At 47.3% G+C, this 20,841-nt stretch overlaps 1 protein-coding gene across 3 annotated transcripts; it reads right to left on the reverse strand.

Annotated features, from left to right (window-relative positions):
* Positions 1–1,069: 1,069 nt before the first annotated feature.
* pdgfab (platelet-derived growth factor alpha polypeptide b) lies at positions 1,070–20,639 on the reverse strand. 3 transcript variants are annotated; one of them, XR_004698592.2, is made up of 7 exons: positions 19,932–20,639; positions 18,578–18,674; positions 14,287–14,421; positions 12,865–13,055; positions 4,659–4,785; positions 3,933–4,057; positions 1,070–3,310 (listed from the first exon to the last, which is right to left on the reverse strand). XR_004698592.2 is itself a non-coding variant. In XM_035180929.2 (6 exons), the coding sequence occupies exons 1-6, from the start codon at positions 19,992–19,994 to the stop codon at positions 3,297–3,299; spliced, it is 630 nt and encodes a 209-aa protein (XP_035036820.1). In that variant the 5' UTR covers positions 19,995–20,635; the 3' UTR covers positions 1,070–3,296. The 3 variants fall into 3 exon arrangements, 1 of the variants encoding a protein (XP_035036820.1); XR_004698591.2 differs by having other exon boundaries at positions 18,578–18,677; positions 19,932–20,638; XM_035180929.2 differs by lacking the exon at positions 3,933–4,057 and having other exon boundaries at positions 18,578–18,677; positions 19,932–20,635.
* Positions 20,640–20,841: the final 202 nt, after the last annotated feature.

A 20,841-nucleotide genomic window follows, 5' to 3' on the forward strand; every position in this document is an offset into this window, starting at 1 on the left:
CGGGAAGTGCAGAGGAGAGGGACTTTAATGTCCCTCAGCCCTGGGATTAGGATGAGCTGCTCGGGGAAAAGCAATAAAGCCCCCAGCATCGGCCGTCTAGTTGCTGGTGGATCCTGGAATAAAGCCCAGCTCCTGCTCAGCCTGCAAGCCTGGAAAAGCTCACATTTCCTGTGTACACCACCACCCTCGCATCCAGCTTCTGTCTGTCTCCTGCTGCAGCACACACACACACACACGTGGACTCCTCTCTTTTGATCTGATATCTTTTGCATATTATGTAGTGACTTAGATAAACCTGTAAGTCTGCTCCTAATGAGGAAGCAGGTACATTTCTCCTGGTGCTGGTTTCTCTTCCTCGTCCCTCTGTTACTTTATTCAGCTTAATATTGTCAATTACTTCATTTTTACTTTCCATAATTTCACCTCAGCCTCATTAGTCTTATTCTTTAGTGATGCACGACACCTCATTATACATGTATCCTCACGTGATATGAAACAGTTCTGCATAAACATTTCTAAAAACAAAGTATGTTGCATATTTGTTTATTATCCCAAATGTGTCCAACAGTGTTCAAACCTAAAGCATTGTGTAATTTTTCTGCTGGTCAATGGCATCATATCCACTTATCCGCATTAAGAAAGTTTACATTTACTTTTAAGCCACATTTTTACGATTGACCTGTTGTAAGATGAATGTTTCTACTGACTGGATGTCTGGACCTTAAGGTTTCAGAGAAACAGTAACAATCGCATGTCCACCAAACAGCGTATTATTTTTAACACTTTTCAGTTTTAATATGCAGTTTCATTTGTGGAGAGGAGGAGAGGACCTCTGCAGACAATTCACCTCCAAATGGATGAACACTGAGAGAATCCTCAAAAAGGAGACGCACGCTGCAGTGATGGCAGATGTAGTGAAGAAAACAATCCCATGATCCCATGATCCCATGATCCGCTTCGCAACATCACCAAGCTCTGTCTTTTGTTATCGTTTGGTAGAAAAAGACATATTGTGCAGTGAGATGCCATCCCAAAGACACAACACAAACAAATCATGGGACTCAACATCCAGTGAACAATTTCATAAGCAGAAATATATTTATTGTTGAAAACATAAATATATATATAAATTATGATTACTGCTGTATTTATCCAATGGAAGCCCAAAAGAAAAGTAGTAAAGGCCAAGTGATAGTGTGACGGCATTTTTGCTTAAGTCAAGTCTCTCCAAGCATGGTCCCTGTTTTACTGAGAACAACAACACTGGTGTAGATGTGGACAGTGATGAAACATCAGCCTTATAAATAGAGCACCACACGAATGATGGTTGGTGAATTCACAGCTCAGCAGTTGCTGATACATCCATGTTTCAGTCAGTTTTTCTCTCTCGACTTTCACGTGACTCGCCTTTGATTACTAGAGAAATTCTCTTCTTCTTTTGAACACGGAGGGGGGGTTGTTTTTGCACCGGGTTGGCCTGGTTACACATTCATCACTGTTACAGGAACTGGTAAGGCAGTAATTGTTTATCGCATCGGGGTCACAGGTTCAGGCCAGCACTGTGCTGTTTCCAGGCCACCTCTGGGCACCCATCATCATCTGTCCCGATGGCATGTGGCTGCACAAGGTGCGAGTCCCTTCAAAGGGTGGAGCGATCAGAGATTTGTTCCCCTGTCAACAGAGGAGTGAAGACTGGCTAAACAAGGAGCCCATTCATGCGCTTGTCGATATGCTTTGCTCGCTCATTCACTCTTTCAGGTGGACTTTGCTCTTTCCAGGCACAACATGTGTGTTTGTGAAGCAGAACGGGCGTGCATCTTCCTTATCAACATTAAAGTGATATGAATGAAAACTTGCATCACGTAGCAGAGAAATCTTGTGCGGGCACACTAACACACACACACACATACATACATACACACGCCGTCTATCAGTACATACATACTTGCACGTTAGATTTTCTCTAAAAAAATGTGGTTGGTGAGCACAAACTTGTTACATGCTTATCATAGAATAAGCTACAGTATGGCCACTCACTAAGGTTGCCATGTTTGAGCCAGTCAGTCCCACCTTTTCATAGCTCTGACACACTGATGCACACACAGTAACAAGCACTGGCAGCCATTTTTTTCCCTTGTCTATTCCACCCCCTGCCCACGTTTTTTGCATCTTTTCCAAAGGATTAAATACAGACATTCAACCACAACAAAAGAATTAAACATAATTCCTGCTTGGATATAAGTAAGCATAATATATTTCATAACAAAAATAAAGCATCTTCCTGTACTGACTCTCACGTCTCCTCCTTGCACACATATATCCAAACCATTTACAACACTTGACATCATTCAGATATACTGTAATATAATAAGAAACATGGATGACAAGGATAACAACAAATGACATTGAGATTGTGATACTGATGGTTACAAAGAACTGCACCACACAGGACTCTTGCATGTCTCCAAAATCATGAAAATGTCTTTTTTGTTCTTTCTGTCTTCCTTTTGCACTGAGACAATAAAAAAAAAATCAAACGTCCACATATATAAATAGTTTGTGAGTAGCGATGCGTTCTTTTCAGATTTTAATGCGCACAGCAGGTGGGAAAAGTCACAGACCACCAGGACTCTCAGAGAGGATTTTCTCTCCACTCAGAGCAAACATCCAAAAACTCAAATTGTTTAATGCTCCATTGAGAGTCCTTTGGAGAGAAAAAACACCTCCATAACTCCAGTGCTCGCCATTGTTTTCCTTTATCTCTCTTTCTTCCTTCCTGTGTATGCAAGAGTCATTTAAACAGGGCAGGGCACTTTTATGTCGCCCAGCTGGAGGACATCCACTGCTGTTTTGGAGTCTGAGCACCACATTCCCACGAAAGCCTGAAACAACTGTTTTATGGCCATTTCTGTTGCACATCTTGTTCAAACAACGTCGGTCAAAATGTTTAACACAAATCCCTTTCATCATCTCCCTTCGGCCTCTTTCTGCCCGAGCTCCACAGCATATTTCTTCTTAATCATTGGCAGGGTTCAGTTGTCTGGGTATAGGTAGCGCACCACAGAGGAAGACATCATCCATAATCACTGTTTTTTTTTAATATAAAAAAAGCACCTTTGGCATCTTATGTATTTTTGTCTGTTGTCTATTTTTCTGTCGCTCATTTTTACAGAAATGTTTGTCTTTTTTAGACGGAGGTTGCACGGCAGTGGGGAAGAGGACCGAGCAGGTCTCATGTTTGTTGACGTCCTCTTTTTAGGTTCCTCCCACACTGAAGTCCCTTGTTCTGATTGGTCTCACCTCACGTCCACTGCAGGAGAGAGAGAGCGAAAGCTTGGATTAGCATCACAGTTTTTCCAAATAGAACACATGTGACAGGATGGAAAAAAGGTAAACACATTTTTGCATTTTGTGCCCGATTGCATCAATTTGTTCATGCATTTCAAACAAGACACACAAGACCCACAATGTTCGAAAATAATTGTTTCTCCAGATTTCAAAGGCAGCAACCTTGATGGTACAAATAAAAAAATTAAAAAAGTTATCTCTCATGTGACAGGCAGCGACGTGAGAGGGTGAATATTGGTGTTGTCAAGACGACGTGGTGAAGGAGAACAAAAGCAAGACAGGTGAGACATACAGCAGACATTGGGTGTCGGCTTTCCGTATAACACAAGAAAAAAGGTGCACGCAACCACGCGCAATCACAACATGGTGACACAAAGCAAACGTGTGCGGTGTGCATGCTCAGCAAACCACAAAATCAACATGCAGCATTAGGGCACAGAGCATGGTACTCCTCAGCCCTCCCTCTCCTCACACTGATTGGCTGTGATGTGATTTGCGACGGTGATTGGCAGAACCTCTTTGCGCCATGATTGGGCCAGTGCGGTGCCAAAAGGGGAAAGGGCGTCACGGTGCTAAAGTCCTACCTGTTCCCTTCACAGCTCTCCAGTGGACTTTGGGTAATGAGCGCAACTTTATTATGTCGCCAATAAATCCTTGCTGGGCCTTAGCTTTTTAGGTTTCCTTTTTCTACCTTTAGACCTACGGTGGCCTGAAAACACAAAGTCGGGTAGGGTGGATAGGAAGCAGGGTTAGAAGCGAGAAGCAGGGTTCATGGCACAGAAAGAGGTACAACAGCCCTGGGACAGAAGCAGAGAGTGCAAAGATACGACACACTATAAATACTTCAGATGCCTTATCAGCACACATCACAGCGCTTATCTGCTCCCAGGGAGAGAAAAGCTTTAGATCAAGGCACTGGTGGATTTACCTGCTGTCATGCCAAGCAGCCTTTGTACACCCTCCCTTAACACGCACGCACACACACGCACACACACACGTGCACGCACACACACGCACACATCTTCGTCTAACAAGGAGCAAAACACACAAGCTTTACAGTTTTGCAATAGCAGGCCAACTTATAGGCGTGTCTGTCTGTTTGGAGGCAAGATAGAAACAAGGTCACCTAGTGCAAAGCCAAGGAGCCAGACAGAGAGAGACCATCGGACAAACACGAGGAAGGGTGGAAAGGAAGGCGATGCATGATGACGTAGGGATGAGGGCGGGACTCAGACCATCAAACTCAACCTCAGAGGGATTTGCAAAATGCTGGGACGATATTTGTGACAAAGTAACAGTACTATCGTTACCTGTTTCTGCTTCTGAGTGCTCCACCACGTGATGTTGTGACGTGCACACACACTCCAGGTGGTCTTCTAACCGCACAAAGACCTCTTTCAGCTTGGGTTTCCTCCTCACATACTCCACCTTGGCCACCTGAAGGGAGGAAAAGAAGAAAAGGTTAGCTGCAGAAACCAGCTCCGGCACCATCATCACTCTTCGCAGAGAGTCATCGATGAATGCGAACGCTCTTTGCCTATCCGGCAGCATCAGGAGGCGTAGCACTGTGACTGATGACTCTTTCATAAATCGATTCATTTAAAAAAAGAAAAAGCCCAGTGTTTGATGTGTGAGGGCAGCATTCCTCAGAGGGTGATGCATTGAGTTCCGCTCGCTGTGTGCTCTATGGGCTGTTGATCAGATGTGTAAATACTGAACAGAGTGTATGACCCTGTCCAAGCAAACTCAAACAATGGGAGAGGAGAAACGGAGGACAGGGGGAGGAGTGTATGCCCTAACACCCAGAGAGGGTTTACTCTGGCCTGAGAAGAGAGGCTGGGAGATCCCGCCCTGCTGGAGCATCCGTATCGAGACAGACACACGCCTAAACTCCCTCTCCCTGTCCCGACATGTAGGCTGGTGTTCAACCACAGTACTATTTCTCCATGGGTTAGGGAAAGTGTTGCTTAATATGTGCATGTAAGGAATACAGTTTACATGGTCTAATCTAAGCAGTGGAAGTCCAGAAAACAACGAACACAAAAGCAATGCAGAAATTCCTATCGTACAGTCCAGCTAACACCCTCTCCGTTTAGCACAACAGGAGTGACCTCCACTTCCCACCCAACAGCTAGAAATGAAAAGACCAATCCTCAGAGGGTTATGAATAGGGTATGTTGATTAAAGCTTAGATGAAAGCTGAACAGAGAAGGTTGCGTGGAGGTTATGATGATCTTGTTGTGTAATTCAGGGGAGGTGGCCGCGTGCTTTTCCCTCTCTGATGTTAGTGCCAAGGGCAGGTAACCTCCCCGTCCACCACTGAGGGCCTGGGGGCCACATGGAAACAATATCCCCTGCCTCACCTATCTTCCTGGTCACTGCATATGGGAGGATATTGGCTGACAATCTCCCAACGCTCTCTGGTGTTATGAACAACACGGCTTTGCAGGCTCTCACACACACACACACACACACACACACACACACACACACACACACACACACACACACACACACACACACACACACACACACACACACACACACACACACACACACACACACACACACACACACACACAGTGTCCAAACTGATGAGAGGCTTTCTTGCTCTATCCTGTGATGGCACAACGCCAAGGCTGACTCTCAGGGTGGAATTAGTCATGCAGACAGACGAACATACCAATACACCGTAACATACCAAGATGCTGCCTTGCAACAGTTGCTTTCGGCGGAGAGAAGAAAAACGTAAAGAAAAAGAAGGGAGAGAGTGAAAAGAGGGTAAGCAAGCGGAGGAAGTATGCAGTGAGCAAACACGGGACAATGGTGTCTGGGTTAGCGGTGGTGTGTTTACTGTTATCAGGCCCTGATATAAAGAGAGTGGGCGAGCTGAGAGCAGGATGGTGGACCATCAGTCTCAATGGGGAATGTGTGCGTGCATGCTTATGTGCGTGCATGTGCATGCATGCGTGTGTCTGCAAACAGAAGGGGGTTATTTAAGGAAGGGGGGAGGACGGCCTGACCATGATCATGACTAGCATTCAATTACATTCATGTGTTACTCATTAGCATTTGGTGTCTGGGTTACCCACTTGGGGAATTTATCAACACTGACGCTGACACTGAGAGGATAGATAGAGCAGTTATCAGAGGTGTCACGGGATGACACGAACTTCCCAGAAACCACTGCTAATATCTAATCAAATTAACTGACTGAAAAACAGGACAAGAGCGATTGCAAGGGAGAGAAGTGAGCTGAGAGATGCAGCTGTCTGTGCGGACGACTCTGCTGCCGTTGGTTACGGTAAACTCAGAGGTGAGGGGGTTCAGAAGTTGCCAGCAGGAAGCCAAACGAGTCAGCCATGTCGGACCCTCATAACTGAGTCTGATCCTAGTGACGATCACACACACAAACCTTCCGGAGAAACAAACTATTGACAGACGGATAAAGTGATGGGCCCCCTGGACGAGAGGCCCAGCAGCAGGCCCATCTCCTTTCCCCTCACACAGCGGGGTTAAAAACACTCCCTACAGGAGTCACTACACACACACTTTATATTAGTGAGTCAGCGTGTATAACTGCAATATAACACTTCTCAGTCTGCCTCTGCTCTGCCCACTTTGTCAACACTTACTCTTTCTGTCTTGTTTCCTCTTTCTTGTGTTGTGGGAAAGTGTTGACGTTACAGGACCGGCGGAATTCCCTCCTACAAGTTGTATACTTTACATCCATATTAAACTTCCATTTCCTCCATTTTTAGCCATTTCTTCTTCCTTCCTGTACAAAGATCACAAGCCTCTTGTGCAGAGTCAATGACTTCCCACATAAAACATACATCAGAGGAGACCCCCATGCTACGACAAGGGGCCCCACACTCTCTTTGTATAAATCAAACTGCTCTAAACTCCCTAGAAAGCCAGGGCCCTGAGAAAAAGTCCCCCTGAGCGGCTTTGGAATGATATCCGAGCCAAAGGGTTTGGGGTGAGGCAGGGGGCTCTGGGAAGTGCACCCCTCGGTTTGTCCTCAGTGTCTCCGCTGCTCTCTGTGTGAAGCCAATTGTCCTGTTTGGGTTAATTGGGAATTCCCTGCGCACCAAGCACTGATGAGAGCCTGATAGAGGGGAAAGATTTACTCAGGCCTTCCAAGGAAAACACAACGTGGATGGGGATGTGCACAACGGGTCATTGCGAGCTGGAACAGTGACAGAATCGAGCAAAAGTGAAACGACATGTATGTTTGGAGACTGGAGGGGTGGAAGGGGGCAGGGTGAGGTGGCAATTCATCTGCAAGGGAGACGCATAGAGCTTGTTCGATGGGGGTATGCTACAGGATGCTACAACTGTGATCAAGTGGAAGAGAGGTGTGGAAAGTTCTGGGGAGGAGGAATGTGGAGAGGCTCTCTGCGTTTCCATTGGCAATCAAAGAAAGAAAGACAAATGACACCCAGAGGACAGGCAGGAGATGATCTGCAGAGGAGGAGGGTAAACCACAGAGGACGCAGACTGAACATCAGACAAAGACAGTCCAGACAACCTGCTGCTGCCCTCGGCTTCAACCCTCCCACTAACACACTCAGGGAGATGATCTGGCAGACAGTGTGGGGAGAAGAGAGGAAGCAAGGAGGGCATTTGTCGCTTCGCACCGGCTTGTAATTCCCAAATGGCACAGCAGTCTCTCCCAACCCCTCTCCCTCCCTCCCTCTCTCTCTCTCTCTCTCTCTCTCTCTCTCACACACTCACACCCACACACACACACACACACACACACACACACACACACACACACACACACATTAACGTATCACCAGATGTGGATATCTGTCTGCCCCTGACCACATTGCGCGCTGAGCTTCCGGGCCCCTCAGTGATCGAAAGAACCATTATGCAATATCAAATATCAAAGAATGCAAAGATGTGTCATCCCTCCACTTCTATATTCCCCCTCTCCCGTGTCTTCAGAGAACAACAAAGCTACAGATGGGCAGACGTTGCTGTCCACTTAAAAGAGGGAAAGTAAATAAGATTTTGATGAGAGAGTAAAAAAACACAGACGGAGACTGACAGACCGGTAAAATTAAAGAGTGGGAGATGGCTGTGTTGCAGGAGAGAGACAGAAAGAGTGAGGAGGGAGTGAACAAGTATTTCATAGAACAGACAATCAGACTCCAGGGCTGAAGACTGGCCACTGAAGTCAGTGGGGAAGAGTGAAAGGGAGGACAGGAGAGGAGGAGTCAAGGAAAATGCAGAAATTGTAAAATATGATTAAAATACGGCTGCTACTTTTCCTGCTCGAGCTGATGCGTTCCAGCTGGTGCAGCAGTAGCCAAACTTTCCGACTTCTGGCCTCGTCGGGACGCTCCCATGGTCTCTGACCTGGCCCACACCCCCCGCCGTGCACACCACGCACACATGTATACACACACATACACAAAAAAACTCCCTCGGCCTTCTTCATATAGCCGGAGAGCTGAGTGAATCAAAGGGAAAATAATTCACAGATGCGAGGGACTTCAAACAGGGAGGCCCCTCTTTTCCCATCTCCCCCCCTCATGTAATCCACAGGACCCCTCAGACGATCATAAATCACACTCACTGTATCACCGTCACACTGTCTTTTATTTATGAAACACCCCGTAAGTCAGGGTCCCACACAACCGCAGGGCTACAGCTACTGCTTCCCCCAACACCCGGATCTGACCCACAGTCACTGAGGAAACTGTCACCGTGTGTGTGTGTGCTTGTGCATGTGTGCGGGTGTGTGTGTAGGGGTCGGGGCCAGGGCCAGTGCAGAGAGATGTGTGGACCCCCACACTCAGCACTGTGGCTATATCCGCCTGGCCGCTGTCAGCCTCCACTTTGATCCAGCAGCCATCAACACTTCATTACTCTGCCACCCGTCTTCCTCTTGCTGCCGCTTCACATAAATGACCTCGTCCCCGTGCCGCCGCAGCGGTGGAGTCTCTCTCTCTCTCTCTCTCTCTCTCTCTCTCTCTCTCTCTCTCTCTCACAAACTATCTCTCTCTCTCTCTCTCTCTCACAAACGATCTCTTTCTTGGGTTGACACAGATGTGCACTGATGACTCTCTCCGACCTCTGCAAAACAGTTACGCTTCAAGTGCCATCAAAAGTTTCCATCTACTGAACCAAACCAAACGAGAGAAGCTGAACTGTCTGCGTATGATGCCACACTGATTAGATTATGGCAGCTCATGAGTGCAGTGATAGTTGTAGCGACTCCCGGAATAGATCAAATTACAGGATTTTAAAAACAGAGTGAAAATCCGATTACATAAATACAATTTACAGCAGAAAATAGTTTAATTAAGTGATTTTTGATTAACTTTGTGGGACTCAAGGGTGCTTTACTTTCTCGCAATTTTTCTTTCAAGTTTATTTTTATCATGTAAAGTCATTGACATTCATCATTTACTGGAAAACCTTTGGGATTTACCTCATTTGCCTCCAACTGAATCACAAATATCACCTGCAGTCAATTCTGCTTCTGCTTACATGTGAATGAGGAATACAATAACAACTTATAGACCAAATGTGGGCAGAAGCCTTAAGAGTTAATGAGAGCGAGGATGAGTGACAGCTCCATTGTGTGTCTGTGTCATGGCCTGTTTACTCAGCCCCATTGGACGAACAAACAGAGGCATTTAGATTTTACACACACACACACACACACACACACACACACACACACACACACACACACACACACACACACACACACACACACACACACACAGTATTTATGTGTGTAGACAGAAACTAATGTGAAAAGGAGTGCCCAAGTGCACGTGCACACTGAAGGGATGATAAGGAAGAGGTAAAAAAGACAACAATATGAGAGTAGGGCTGAGAGAGTGACAACCAGAGCTGATAGGACAAAGAGATCATTTGCCTCAAAATGCCAACAATATACAGTTTTAACTATGATATTTATTTTCATAACTTCCATTTCCTGCCATATCTAGATTGTAACAACTCTACGAACATAACACTAGGGGAGTGAATATGGTGTCAAAGAAAGTGCAACAGGAGGTGAAGGTGAAGGAGGAGTCAAAGGAATGCTGGATGGATGATGGACTGAATACATTCAAGTTTAATTTGCTTCGCCCAAATGGAACCATCTGTAAATAGGCCTTTATTTCACAGACAACATTTTGACTTGTCACAGTAGGGAAAGCGCAGGTGTAAAAAATGAAATTATTTAATGGGACTCTGGAATAGAACGGCGTCATTAAAGTAATCAGGAACATCTGTGCCTTTCCTACTGCAACAAGTCAAAAATATCTGTGAACGAGGCCTATGGCTGACGGGACAGTTCCCAATTTACTGTGTCCTTCTCATGCCAATGCGTGCAGACAACACAAAAACTACTTGCCTGCACACAAATTAAGTTTCAGCTTAATGCAAAAGAAGTTCAAAAAGGATGAGAGAAGGGGAAAGAGTGTGACTTTAAGATTGGCCTCTTCTCCCTCAGCCTAGTCCTATTTTAAGTTGGCTTCTTTTTTTCTATTCCAGGACAGGCTTGTACAGTACAGGGCCTGCACAGACCCGTTCTCTTTTTTGGGTCCATGGAATGAAAAAGGAAAGAAAGAGAAGACGGGAATGAATAAGTAAAGGTGCATTTGGACAAATGCATAGTGGCATGAGATGGAAAGAAACACAGTGAATGTGTTCTTTTCCCATCCCTGGCCAGCAGAAGGAAAACAAGCCCGACCCAGGTTAGACGGGCAACATTTTTAGCTTTCTAATAAATGGAGGGAGAAGCATGAACTGAACCCCTATTCAGACTCACTGCTGAAACGAGAGACAGAAAGGAAAATCTTGGCATGAGACAATGTTTCTTACACACAATGCGGGGAATGTCTCCGGACCGGAGGGAGCCCTGGCGGATGACCTTTTGCAGGGATACAACGCCTCTCAGACCCTATCACCCGCCGCTGCAAACCCCATGAAAAAACAGCACCCGTGAAACCCTCCCTGCCCACCACGCCTGAAGCTCCTTCTCCAGTCTGTGTGCGCATTTTGTCCTCAGTGTCATGAGGGGGACACGGGCAAAGTCTCATGGATCTCAGCATTCCAGGAATAGCTGAATCAAGCCTTAGAGAGTCTTGCCCGCCATCGTCAGTGTCTCTCCATCCATCCTGGTCTCTCTGATCACAGACAGAGCTCCTATTGAGGATGACAGACACCAACTGTCTGGCAGACGGAGAGACAGACGAGCTTGCATGCAGACAGACAGACACACAGGGTTGCGCTGTATATCCGAGGTTGACTCTTTTACCACACTATGAGTCAGCATTTCTGACCATAAACCCTGTGCACTGGATGCAGCGCCCTGTGCCCCACAGCGGCCGTCTTGTCAGCGCAGTTTCACTGTCTCGGAGAGAATGTCCGCCTATCCAAACTGAAATCTCCCTGACCTGTGCCAGTGTGCCAAGGGGAAGGAGGCAGCAGCAGGCGGGGTTGGTATTTGCTTTATTACTCAGCTGGCCAGTCCTGGCGGCATCTTTAAAGCCTTGCATGAGGAGCAGGACAGAAAGCAATGTCCAAGTGCCCATGGCCAGGCAAGATCACAATGATTAAAGAGCAGAGACAATAGAGTGCATAGATAGACTCATAGAGAAACACAAACATAGTCGGAGTGTTCCGGGCCATCCTGTTTATCCTCCAGTTGTTTTTTACTCTCACAGAACAGAGGACATAACTCCCATACCTCCAAACAGAGCTGTTCAGTGGCTAACAGGCTGTAGTGTAAATACAGCTGAAATACGACTCAACTCCAGCCACGGTGTCTCCTCTGATCCTTAGCAGAAGGACGTGTTTTCAAGCTGGAGATGCCAAAGAGCTTCTGAGAGCAGTGCCACCCCCTTCCAATGCTGTCTCTTTCTCTTTGTCACCTCTTCTCCTCCGGGCTCACTGCTTCCAGAGAAGACAAAGTGCCAAACAAAGGGCGAGCAGAGGAATGGTTTCGCCGTAACCAGTGACACTCAGACATTCTCAAGATACAGGAGCCTGTTTCTCTGTCTTATATCTGGCAAGGGAATCCGTGTCTGGTCGAACCTTTAACAGATGTGCTGGCTGAAGGCACCAACCTCCCTCTCTCCATATCCTCCTCCTCCCTCCGGCAGTCCTGGCACAGCCACGCTGGCAAACATAGTGATGAGGGGAAAGGGTGGTGATTGGCCAAAATGGTCGGAGAGCAGGAGCAGCAGAGGTTAGGAGGCCACTTTTTGGAGGAGGCTCAGAGCAGAGGGGTATTGTGAAACACAGAAGAGCTGTAAAGGACAGAGGGAGTAAGGTGGGAAACAAGTGTGAAGGAGGGCAGGTTAACCCAACGTCGCCTCCCATGCGATTTACTTACCTGCTGCTGAGGGAAAGTGGTGATTTGTGTGTGGAAGTGGGTGTGTTAGTGGAATAAGTAGGGTTACTGTGATGTATCGTGTGTTGCAGTGAGGATTTTGACCTCTTTGCATGTCTATCCTGTAGGTGCTTGTGTCTTACCTTGACCGTGCGGTGGTGCTTGCGGGAAGGGTGACAGCGCATGTTGCTGGTGTTGCAGCAGCCCGTGCAGCGTTTCACCTCCACACAGGGCGGCCAAATCAGGAAGTTGGCAGACGTGGGATCCACCTGGCTCCTGGGGATCTCGTAGATCACCGTCCGCGTCTTACACACCGCTGGGACCGCTTCCTCTACTGGAAGAGGGACAGGGAGAGGGAGGAGTCCAGTTAATGCGTTCGGTCTGCATGAGCGTTCAGTGACACATTTTCCGAATGCAAGCGCGTGCTGATGTATTGTTAAAATCCATCTCCCCCCCCCAGCTGCTTCTTGCATTCCTTCTACGCTCATTATTTGATGACTCACTTGATGTGGGAGCTGTTCGTCCTACCTCAGTTCACACCCAATCTGCTATAAGGCTCTTAAGAAGACATGCTCTCCAAAAAGCTGATCTCATATCAGCTAAGGAGCTTTGGGATCAAGTCAGTGAGACACAAAGAAACGGCTCCTTTGTTCAGAGGGCTCACTGGGGTTAATGCAGCATGACTAGGCCAGAAAACCTTTATGTCTGCCAGTGGGAAATCTAATAATGGCCTTTGACCCTATTGGCCATAGTGAAAAGAGGGAGGCAGCAAGCACTCATTTCAGATTTAACGCCCCAACAGGCACTCAGACCTCAAGATGTGACAGAGTGTACAGTAAGATACCATTATGTCGTAAAGATGATATGTGCATCATGTGCAGCATGTGAGGGTTTTTGTGGACAGCTGCCTAATAGGTATTCTGGATCATTTACTTATGGTTCGGCACACATGCACGAAATACAACCAGCCACTTTATCCTGCGTTGCTTTAAATGCTACGCTGCAAGACATCTTAACACACAGATCGCACACGACAGGGTAATCTCCGTGCCTCGATCAGATATCGTACCGCGTGGCGTTTTATGAAGAAATCTGACTGAGAGCCCGGGCAAGCTGCAACTTGAAACCTGAATGCCTGGAATTTCCACGCTCAAGGATATATTTCTCTCCTGACGCGTGTGTCTTAGATCTCCAAGCCCCTGGCCAATTAAAAGGCTTCGTGTCAGACGTCCCGTTTAACCTCACACACCAGACTTGTTTCTCATGATTCCTTCATTGCCATAAATACTGGGTAGATGTCTTCATTATGGTTCCTTTTATCCACCAAAAAGCCACATGAAAGCCACTAACTATTAGCTATGTTTGAAATTAGTGTAAAGTGATCGGTTTCACCTCCTGGGAACTCACATGTCAGGGGTGATATTTAAGATAGAGGTTATTTTTAGGCCACTATGACACTGTAATATGTTGTGCCAAGTTGTGATGTATACAGTGCTGAATGTAATCATGACGCAGCCTCTGAGCGGCACAGTGAAGCATATACTGTAGTGTTTATTTAGTCTTACCAATACTCCTCTTGCGTCGGCTGTGGAGCTGGGAGCTCTTCAGGTCATTGTAGTGACCGTGGTGACGGGAGAAGTTCTTATGGTGGTTGTGGTGCTTGTGGTGCTTGGGCTCCTCGATAACATCGTTTCCCGTACCTCGTCAAAATAAAAGGCAGCCATATTAATGTCAAACAGAGAGGAAGCATAAACAAACACAAAAGGCTCATTCAATCAATAAACAAGCTATGAGTCTGTAACCGCTGCTGCCACTTTCACAGCGTTGAATGACTGCGGTGGTTCGTCTGGCTGGCCTCCTGAAAAGGGCTGCGTGGGATCCACTATTGATGTTTTATATACCCCTTCCACAACAAACAATGAGTCGGTTAGTCACGCGGCCATAATGAGACGGTAACTTCCTACAGGCTGCTTGTGCTGTATGTAACACATGCTTTGATTCCCTTAAGGGCTTAGGGTTCCCTTGCAGGCAACCGCTGATGATCACAAATTTGAGGTAAACAGACCAGCGTACACAGGGCACAGTTTTACACGGAGTAACTTGGAAGCTTTGTGTGTCAGCCCCACTCACTCATATGGCTGAACTCTCCCAGAAGGGATGAAGTAGTCTGGATGGAGGTGAGTCAGCATGCGTCTTCAAAAACAACCGGCTTTCACAGACACACATCAGGCTAAAGTGGTCCTTTGACAGGTGGTACTCTGCTGCCATTATACCTGCGCCTAATTAGTGGTTCTGCGCCTCTCATTAACCTGAAAATGTTTGCTTTTTCAATCATTCTGCGGCTTGGAAAAGTACATGTTTTGCCGTGCTGCACTGTAACCTCTCCAACCCGGTCTAATATAGCCAGCTCAGCTAATTCACAGTCGTGGTCACCTGATAAAGCTCGCTTGTTTTGGTCCCCACCCAGAATATGAGGAGTTACAGAAGAGTGCCACAGCAGCAATAAAATGATAAAGCTTGTTCGAAGGATACTGCCCTTTCCCAAAGAGCAGAGTCTGAGTCGTGTTTGCTAAGTAGGTAGGTCCTGTCTGTATATGTGCAGCATACCCACCCACCTGGAGAACACCTACACTTGTACAATTAACATAAACGCACACTCGCAACTACGCAAACTCCTCTCCATATCCTCCTTAACATGCCAAAACCCAATGTACACCCGCGCAACAAAGCTCAGCCATGGGCAAACACATTCCACTCTTCCTGCTTCTTTGTGCTCTGACCACATTCATCAAAAGGGATTTTCTCTACCTATACCTGGTCCTCCTCTGGGATTGGTTGTTTATTTGCTTTCGGATGCCTTCTTTTCCCAGGTCTGTCAGGTTTCAAACCCAATATCGTCCCTTGAGTGAGAGTCGAGGGAATTTCCCATTAGCCTTACGTGCAGTCAGTTAGTCAGTCAGACGGCCGGTGACCCAGAACCGAAAGGTCTACAGAAAGGAAGTGTTGACTGCTGCTGAGGAGTTAAGCAGAGGACTGCGCTTCAAGCCTGTGAGGCCACTATACCCACATGCAGAGACACACACGAACCTAGTGTACATATGTCACACACGCTCCCCAGTGCATGTCAGTTACGTGTAGACACACACCTACTGAACACTCTTTGCACTGTCTAGTGGACTCATTGGGTTTTTCCCACCTTTTAACGCCGCAGGTCACTGACAGAACACCCACTGAGCTTTCTCAAATCCTACTGCACAAATCCTGCTCTTCATCTCCCCCTCATCAGAGCAGGACAGGAGTGAGGGAGAGCGTCACACCGCTGGCCACCCGGAGACAGTTTGTGTCAGAGCAGAAGGGAGAAAGGGAGGGAGGAAATAAAGAAGTCCTTTATGGACTGCAGTCGTTTTTTTTAAGCACAATACAAGACCTTTCTGTTGTCTTTTTTTTACTGTGCACTGAGAGGAGGCGAAGGGAAACCGAGGAAGAGGATGCATGAAACAACAAGGAAAGGCAAGAGAAATAATGAGAGACAGAATAAAGATAAAGGTGCAGACAGAAGTGAGAGGTCTGGTCCTCAGGAGGAGACAGTCTCTGCCCGTGAATCAGACTGTTGTGACAAATAAATCCATCTATTAACTGAGGGCTTTGACTCCCTCCCTTTACACCTCCTTCATTATTTCTTTCTCCCTGTATCTGTACAAATGTATCTGCCAGTTATAGATTTGTAATAAGAGTCTACATAATTCCCACTATCTGTCTCTCCTCCTTGTAACTTTATAGTCTAATGGCAGAACGTCTGGGTGGACATTAGTTTATGTCACATTGTCCTCTATTTTTAAGACACTCTAAGTACATAGCATGTGCTATGGGAGGTAGACAAGCTGCCTGCTTGTCAAAAACAGCAAATTGCACATCAAGTTACAGCCTTTCTGAGTGAAGCATGAGCAGGGATACAAACTCCAGAATCCAGCTCCAACCCCATGCCAAGAGTCAGGTTCCCTTTTCTGTCAAAGTCTTTCACTGAGAGAGATAAGAGCAGGCAGGCCGGGGGGGCGCCGAAGGAGAGAGACAGAGATATAGAAGAAGAAAAGCGAGGAGAGGCGAGGAGCACCTCGGGGGCCAGACATCCATCTGCAGACTTCAGTGGGGTCATCTCGCCTGTCACTCAAAGCTGGAGACGCCGTCCTTGCAAGACGTGTGCACATAGACAGAAAAACAAATGCGAGCCTGCACTGAGCAAAGCGGCACTAAATGAAACAAACAGCCATGAGATAAGCCCTGCAGGCCTTCCCAGTGTCCTGACACCTCTGTCCTTACAGGCTGAATCGTAAAGCCATCCTCCCAGTGACACAGATCTCAGATGATAACAACCCAGGCGCTACCCACGTGAAAAACAAGCATAATCTCTGTCTACATCAATAAAATGCAAAAACATCCCACCTTTTCAGGTCTATGTGCAGAATAAAGCTGTCTTAGCCTTTCCTCTCTCCAGCCCTGGTTGACGTTCTATGCCATGAACAGTTCAACCTATACTGGTAGCTTTACTGTCCTGGCCATCCGCAACAAAAGCTCTGAAAATACCCCTCTGGCTGGCGTCAAAGGTCTTTTAATGGGTTGACCAGGGCTGCCACGCTGGCCCTCAGACAGATTTATGTCCTCGTAATAATAATCAGCCTACTACTGTTACCCTGCAAAACATTCCTCTGTTTGAAGAAAGACACGTTAATTCAATTATAAACACCTCTTCTCATGCTAGAGGCGCTTCAGGGATCTATTCTGGGCTCAGCAGAGAGTGGGGCCATCACTGATGTGGAGTGCAGGTTGGTTTGATTGTGAAATAATCCAGTAAATGCACTAACGATATGGGGCTATTAGTCCTAATTGGTTCGTCCATCAGCATCATGTGGTTTCACAGAAGGATGTTCGAGTGACAGATCTGCCATGATGTTGCTTTGTCGAATACAAGTTTTGAAGTTACTAATGAGCAATGACCAGTGCTCACATCAGCTGGGACTGCTAAAACTAGTTATTACCTATTTCCACCAACAAATCTGTAGAGGTTAGCGCTGAGTTTGATATATGACTAGAGCCTGTGTAAATAGAGGCTCATGTGAAGGGAAACAGCTTCCTCCAGTGCACCCCTGTAACTTAATCTAAGACGGTCTGAGAAAGACCCGTCCCCCCCCCCGCCACAGGAGAAGCAGCGCCGGCAAGAACACGAGGCACAAAAAAACCTGCCTGACCTGTGCCATGAGCCGCTCTCTCTGTTAAGAGGGCGACTTCCAGTATGTGTGGCAGCCCGGACGCTATGAAGCCGACTTACTGCAGCAACAGCAGCTGAGAGAATATGCACAAATAAATGCCTGCCAGTGAAAGTCCACCTTTGTCACATGGACAGCGGACGCACCTATCAGGGTTGCTGCTTTATCAAGCACGCCAGGACTGCACTTGGCAGCTCCCCTGGGTGCACAGATCCCTCAGCAATTTCCTGTGTGGTGCTCCAGTCACAGGCATGTGTCTTGAGCTCGGTTACAGGAGCCATTACTGCACTGATACTGAATTCACATAATGTGCCAAAGCAACAGGTATTTCTCTGTTTTCTCACTTAATCCAAGACGCTCATCAGCTTCTCCCTGATGCGTCACAAGTGGATCCATCATTCATTAAAGTTTAAATATGACCTTTGGGTGAATGCACGTGATCGTTATTTGACTTGATCCTTGAGCAGACGCTTAAATATAAGTGAGGTCATCAACAATAGCAGCCTCTCACACACACACACACAGCATGGAGGGCATGGGGGATTTGAAGTGAAACTCAGCTGTGTTGATGAAAGTATCAAGAGGCTGAATTTACCTACGGAGTCAATGTCCAGTAGCCGCTGGAGGTCGCTGATGCTGTGGATTTCACTGTGGGACAGTCTGTCTATCAGCTCCTGGGGAAACTGCACTTCCTTCTGGGGGCAAAGAAATCAAACAAACAGGGGAAAGTTAGATGTGTGTCGAGTCAGTGGCAAAACGTCCGTGTCATTGTTTGTCTGTAGAAATAACTGTGTCGAGTTTAAACAACCGCCCGGAAGATCAGTGCTGGAGCAGCTTTGCAAGTATGTGCCAACTAACAAGCACATCTGACATGCCCCTCATGCGAAACAAAAAGGTTGCGCCGAAACCCCCTTGAGAAATTATGCAATTTAAGCAAGATTTTAAAAGGAGCAATAGCACGCCTATAGAATAATGACACATTTGATTAGGATATGCTGGTTACTTTGGTCCAGACCTTTCTAGAATAAGCCCTTTAAAAATCATTTCTATCGCCTCCACCTGGCACACATGACGGTCGTTGAGGGAAACGTATCATTTAAAACCAGAATTGTGTCTAAATAAGTGCTGCTTTCAGTATTAATTTAGTGCCGAATTTAAGAATAGACTCCAATCATCTTAACAACGCCTTGAATTACCATTTTACTCATCTTCTTCCTCTGCGGAAACGCGAAAGAACATTAAACCGTCAGTTTTCTGAGGGGAGTTCGGAGCTGCACTGTGACTCGGGCCGAGCCCATGTGAACCTCAGCGTTGCACTTGTTGCGCTGCTGCAGGCGCCTCAAGCTGAGGGAACCGTGCAGGATCATAGAAACAGTGGCTATATATATAGAGAGAGAGAGATAGATATATTTCGCCCGGAGCGGTTCCCACGCATGAAAGCGCCCAACCAAAACTATTGCCCAGTTGGCTCAGGCTACAAACAGATTTGGCACAAACGCCAAAAATAACTGCGTGAAGACGCGTTGTTGGTTCTCAAACGTGCGCAGGCACTGGCCCTCATGGTAACAGGAGCTGCTGCTTGTTCAGCCTCAACAAATTAATTCATATATTCACACTGTTCTTAAAATAGAGTCTTAGTCTAAACGGCCCTGTTTATTCTCTCAGATACAAGTTTGGACAGATTATAGGTCGATTCAAATGAAATGTGTCTTTAAATGCTGTACAGGCTCATAATCAGATCTTCTAATTACAGGCTCTGCTTCAGAACTCTGAACACTGTTGCTCTGTAGTTGACTCTCTCTGCTCATCAAGTTGTGGCTGTTGGAGAAATGCACGCACTGTGGGACCTTTGCACCTTCACGGGAATAAAACAGTGTCTGTGGCACCGGGGGCCAAGAGGACACGGTGTGCGTCCGGCCCCGTGTGTGAGGGAGTCCTGGTAACTTTACCTCAGCGGTGGCCAGCAGCAGGTACGCCGTCCACAGCAGGAGGTGGCAAAGTGCGGCTCTCATCTCCCTTTAATTTAGAAAGAACCCCAAACAAGAAAAACGCGCTGTTCTGAAGGAGCCGCAGAGTCGCTCCTGGCCCCAGAGGATCCACAACCATCCCCTCATGGGAGAGAAGCCGGGGTGTCAGAGCTGCTCGGCGGGCTCGGTCAGACTCCGGGCAGCACTTGGCTCGTGGGTGTGAAAAGGCTGAGGAGGCTGGAAAGTTGACGCTTGTTATTCACATTGGCCGCGCGTCCCGTGGAACGAGCTCTGCGCCGCGGCTCCACATAGCTCCTCAGGCACAAGCGGGACAATCCCAAGAGACGAGTCTGACACGCATTGCACTTGTCCTTCACCCTCTGACAGACAAAAAAAGAGGCTTGAAACCTCAGCCCCAGTTCACGTGGAGATCAAACAAGAAACCCAGCTCTCCTTCTTGTGTGGGAATCAAGACGCACGGCTGTGTTCGTGTCTCTGGGACAGTCCTGCGAGAATATAATCCAAACGAGCAGATCCTCTCAGAAAATCACAGGGGAGAAAGTTGTCCTTGTTGTGCCACGCAGAGCCCGCGTTGCAGCAGTGTGTCTATGCAGCTGCGCGCACGGCTCCTTGACTGTGCGGGACTCTGGAGTGAATGAAGTCTGAGCGCGTCTGAGCCGCTGCATATGAGAGCCAGCAGCTCCGGGCCCGTTGCGCCTCCCCTCGCGTCGCGGCGATCGTGCATCTATTCAGCTGCAGGGAGCTGGTTGGTTGGTGTGGATGACTTATTAATACTCAAGAGCATGCCCCCACCCACCCCACCCCCACCCACCCTCACCCCCTGCGTGTATATGTGCCCTTCAGCAGAGCGCCCATTCACAGATTCAGGCTG

Source organism: Hippoglossus stenolepis, chromosome 16 (assembly GCF_022539355.2).
Source record: "Hippoglossus stenolepis isolate QCI-W04-F060 chromosome 16, HSTE1.2, whole genome shotgun sequence".
NCBI lineage: Eukaryota > Metazoa > Chordata > Actinopteri > Pleuronectiformes > Pleuronectidae > Hippoglossus > Hippoglossus stenolepis.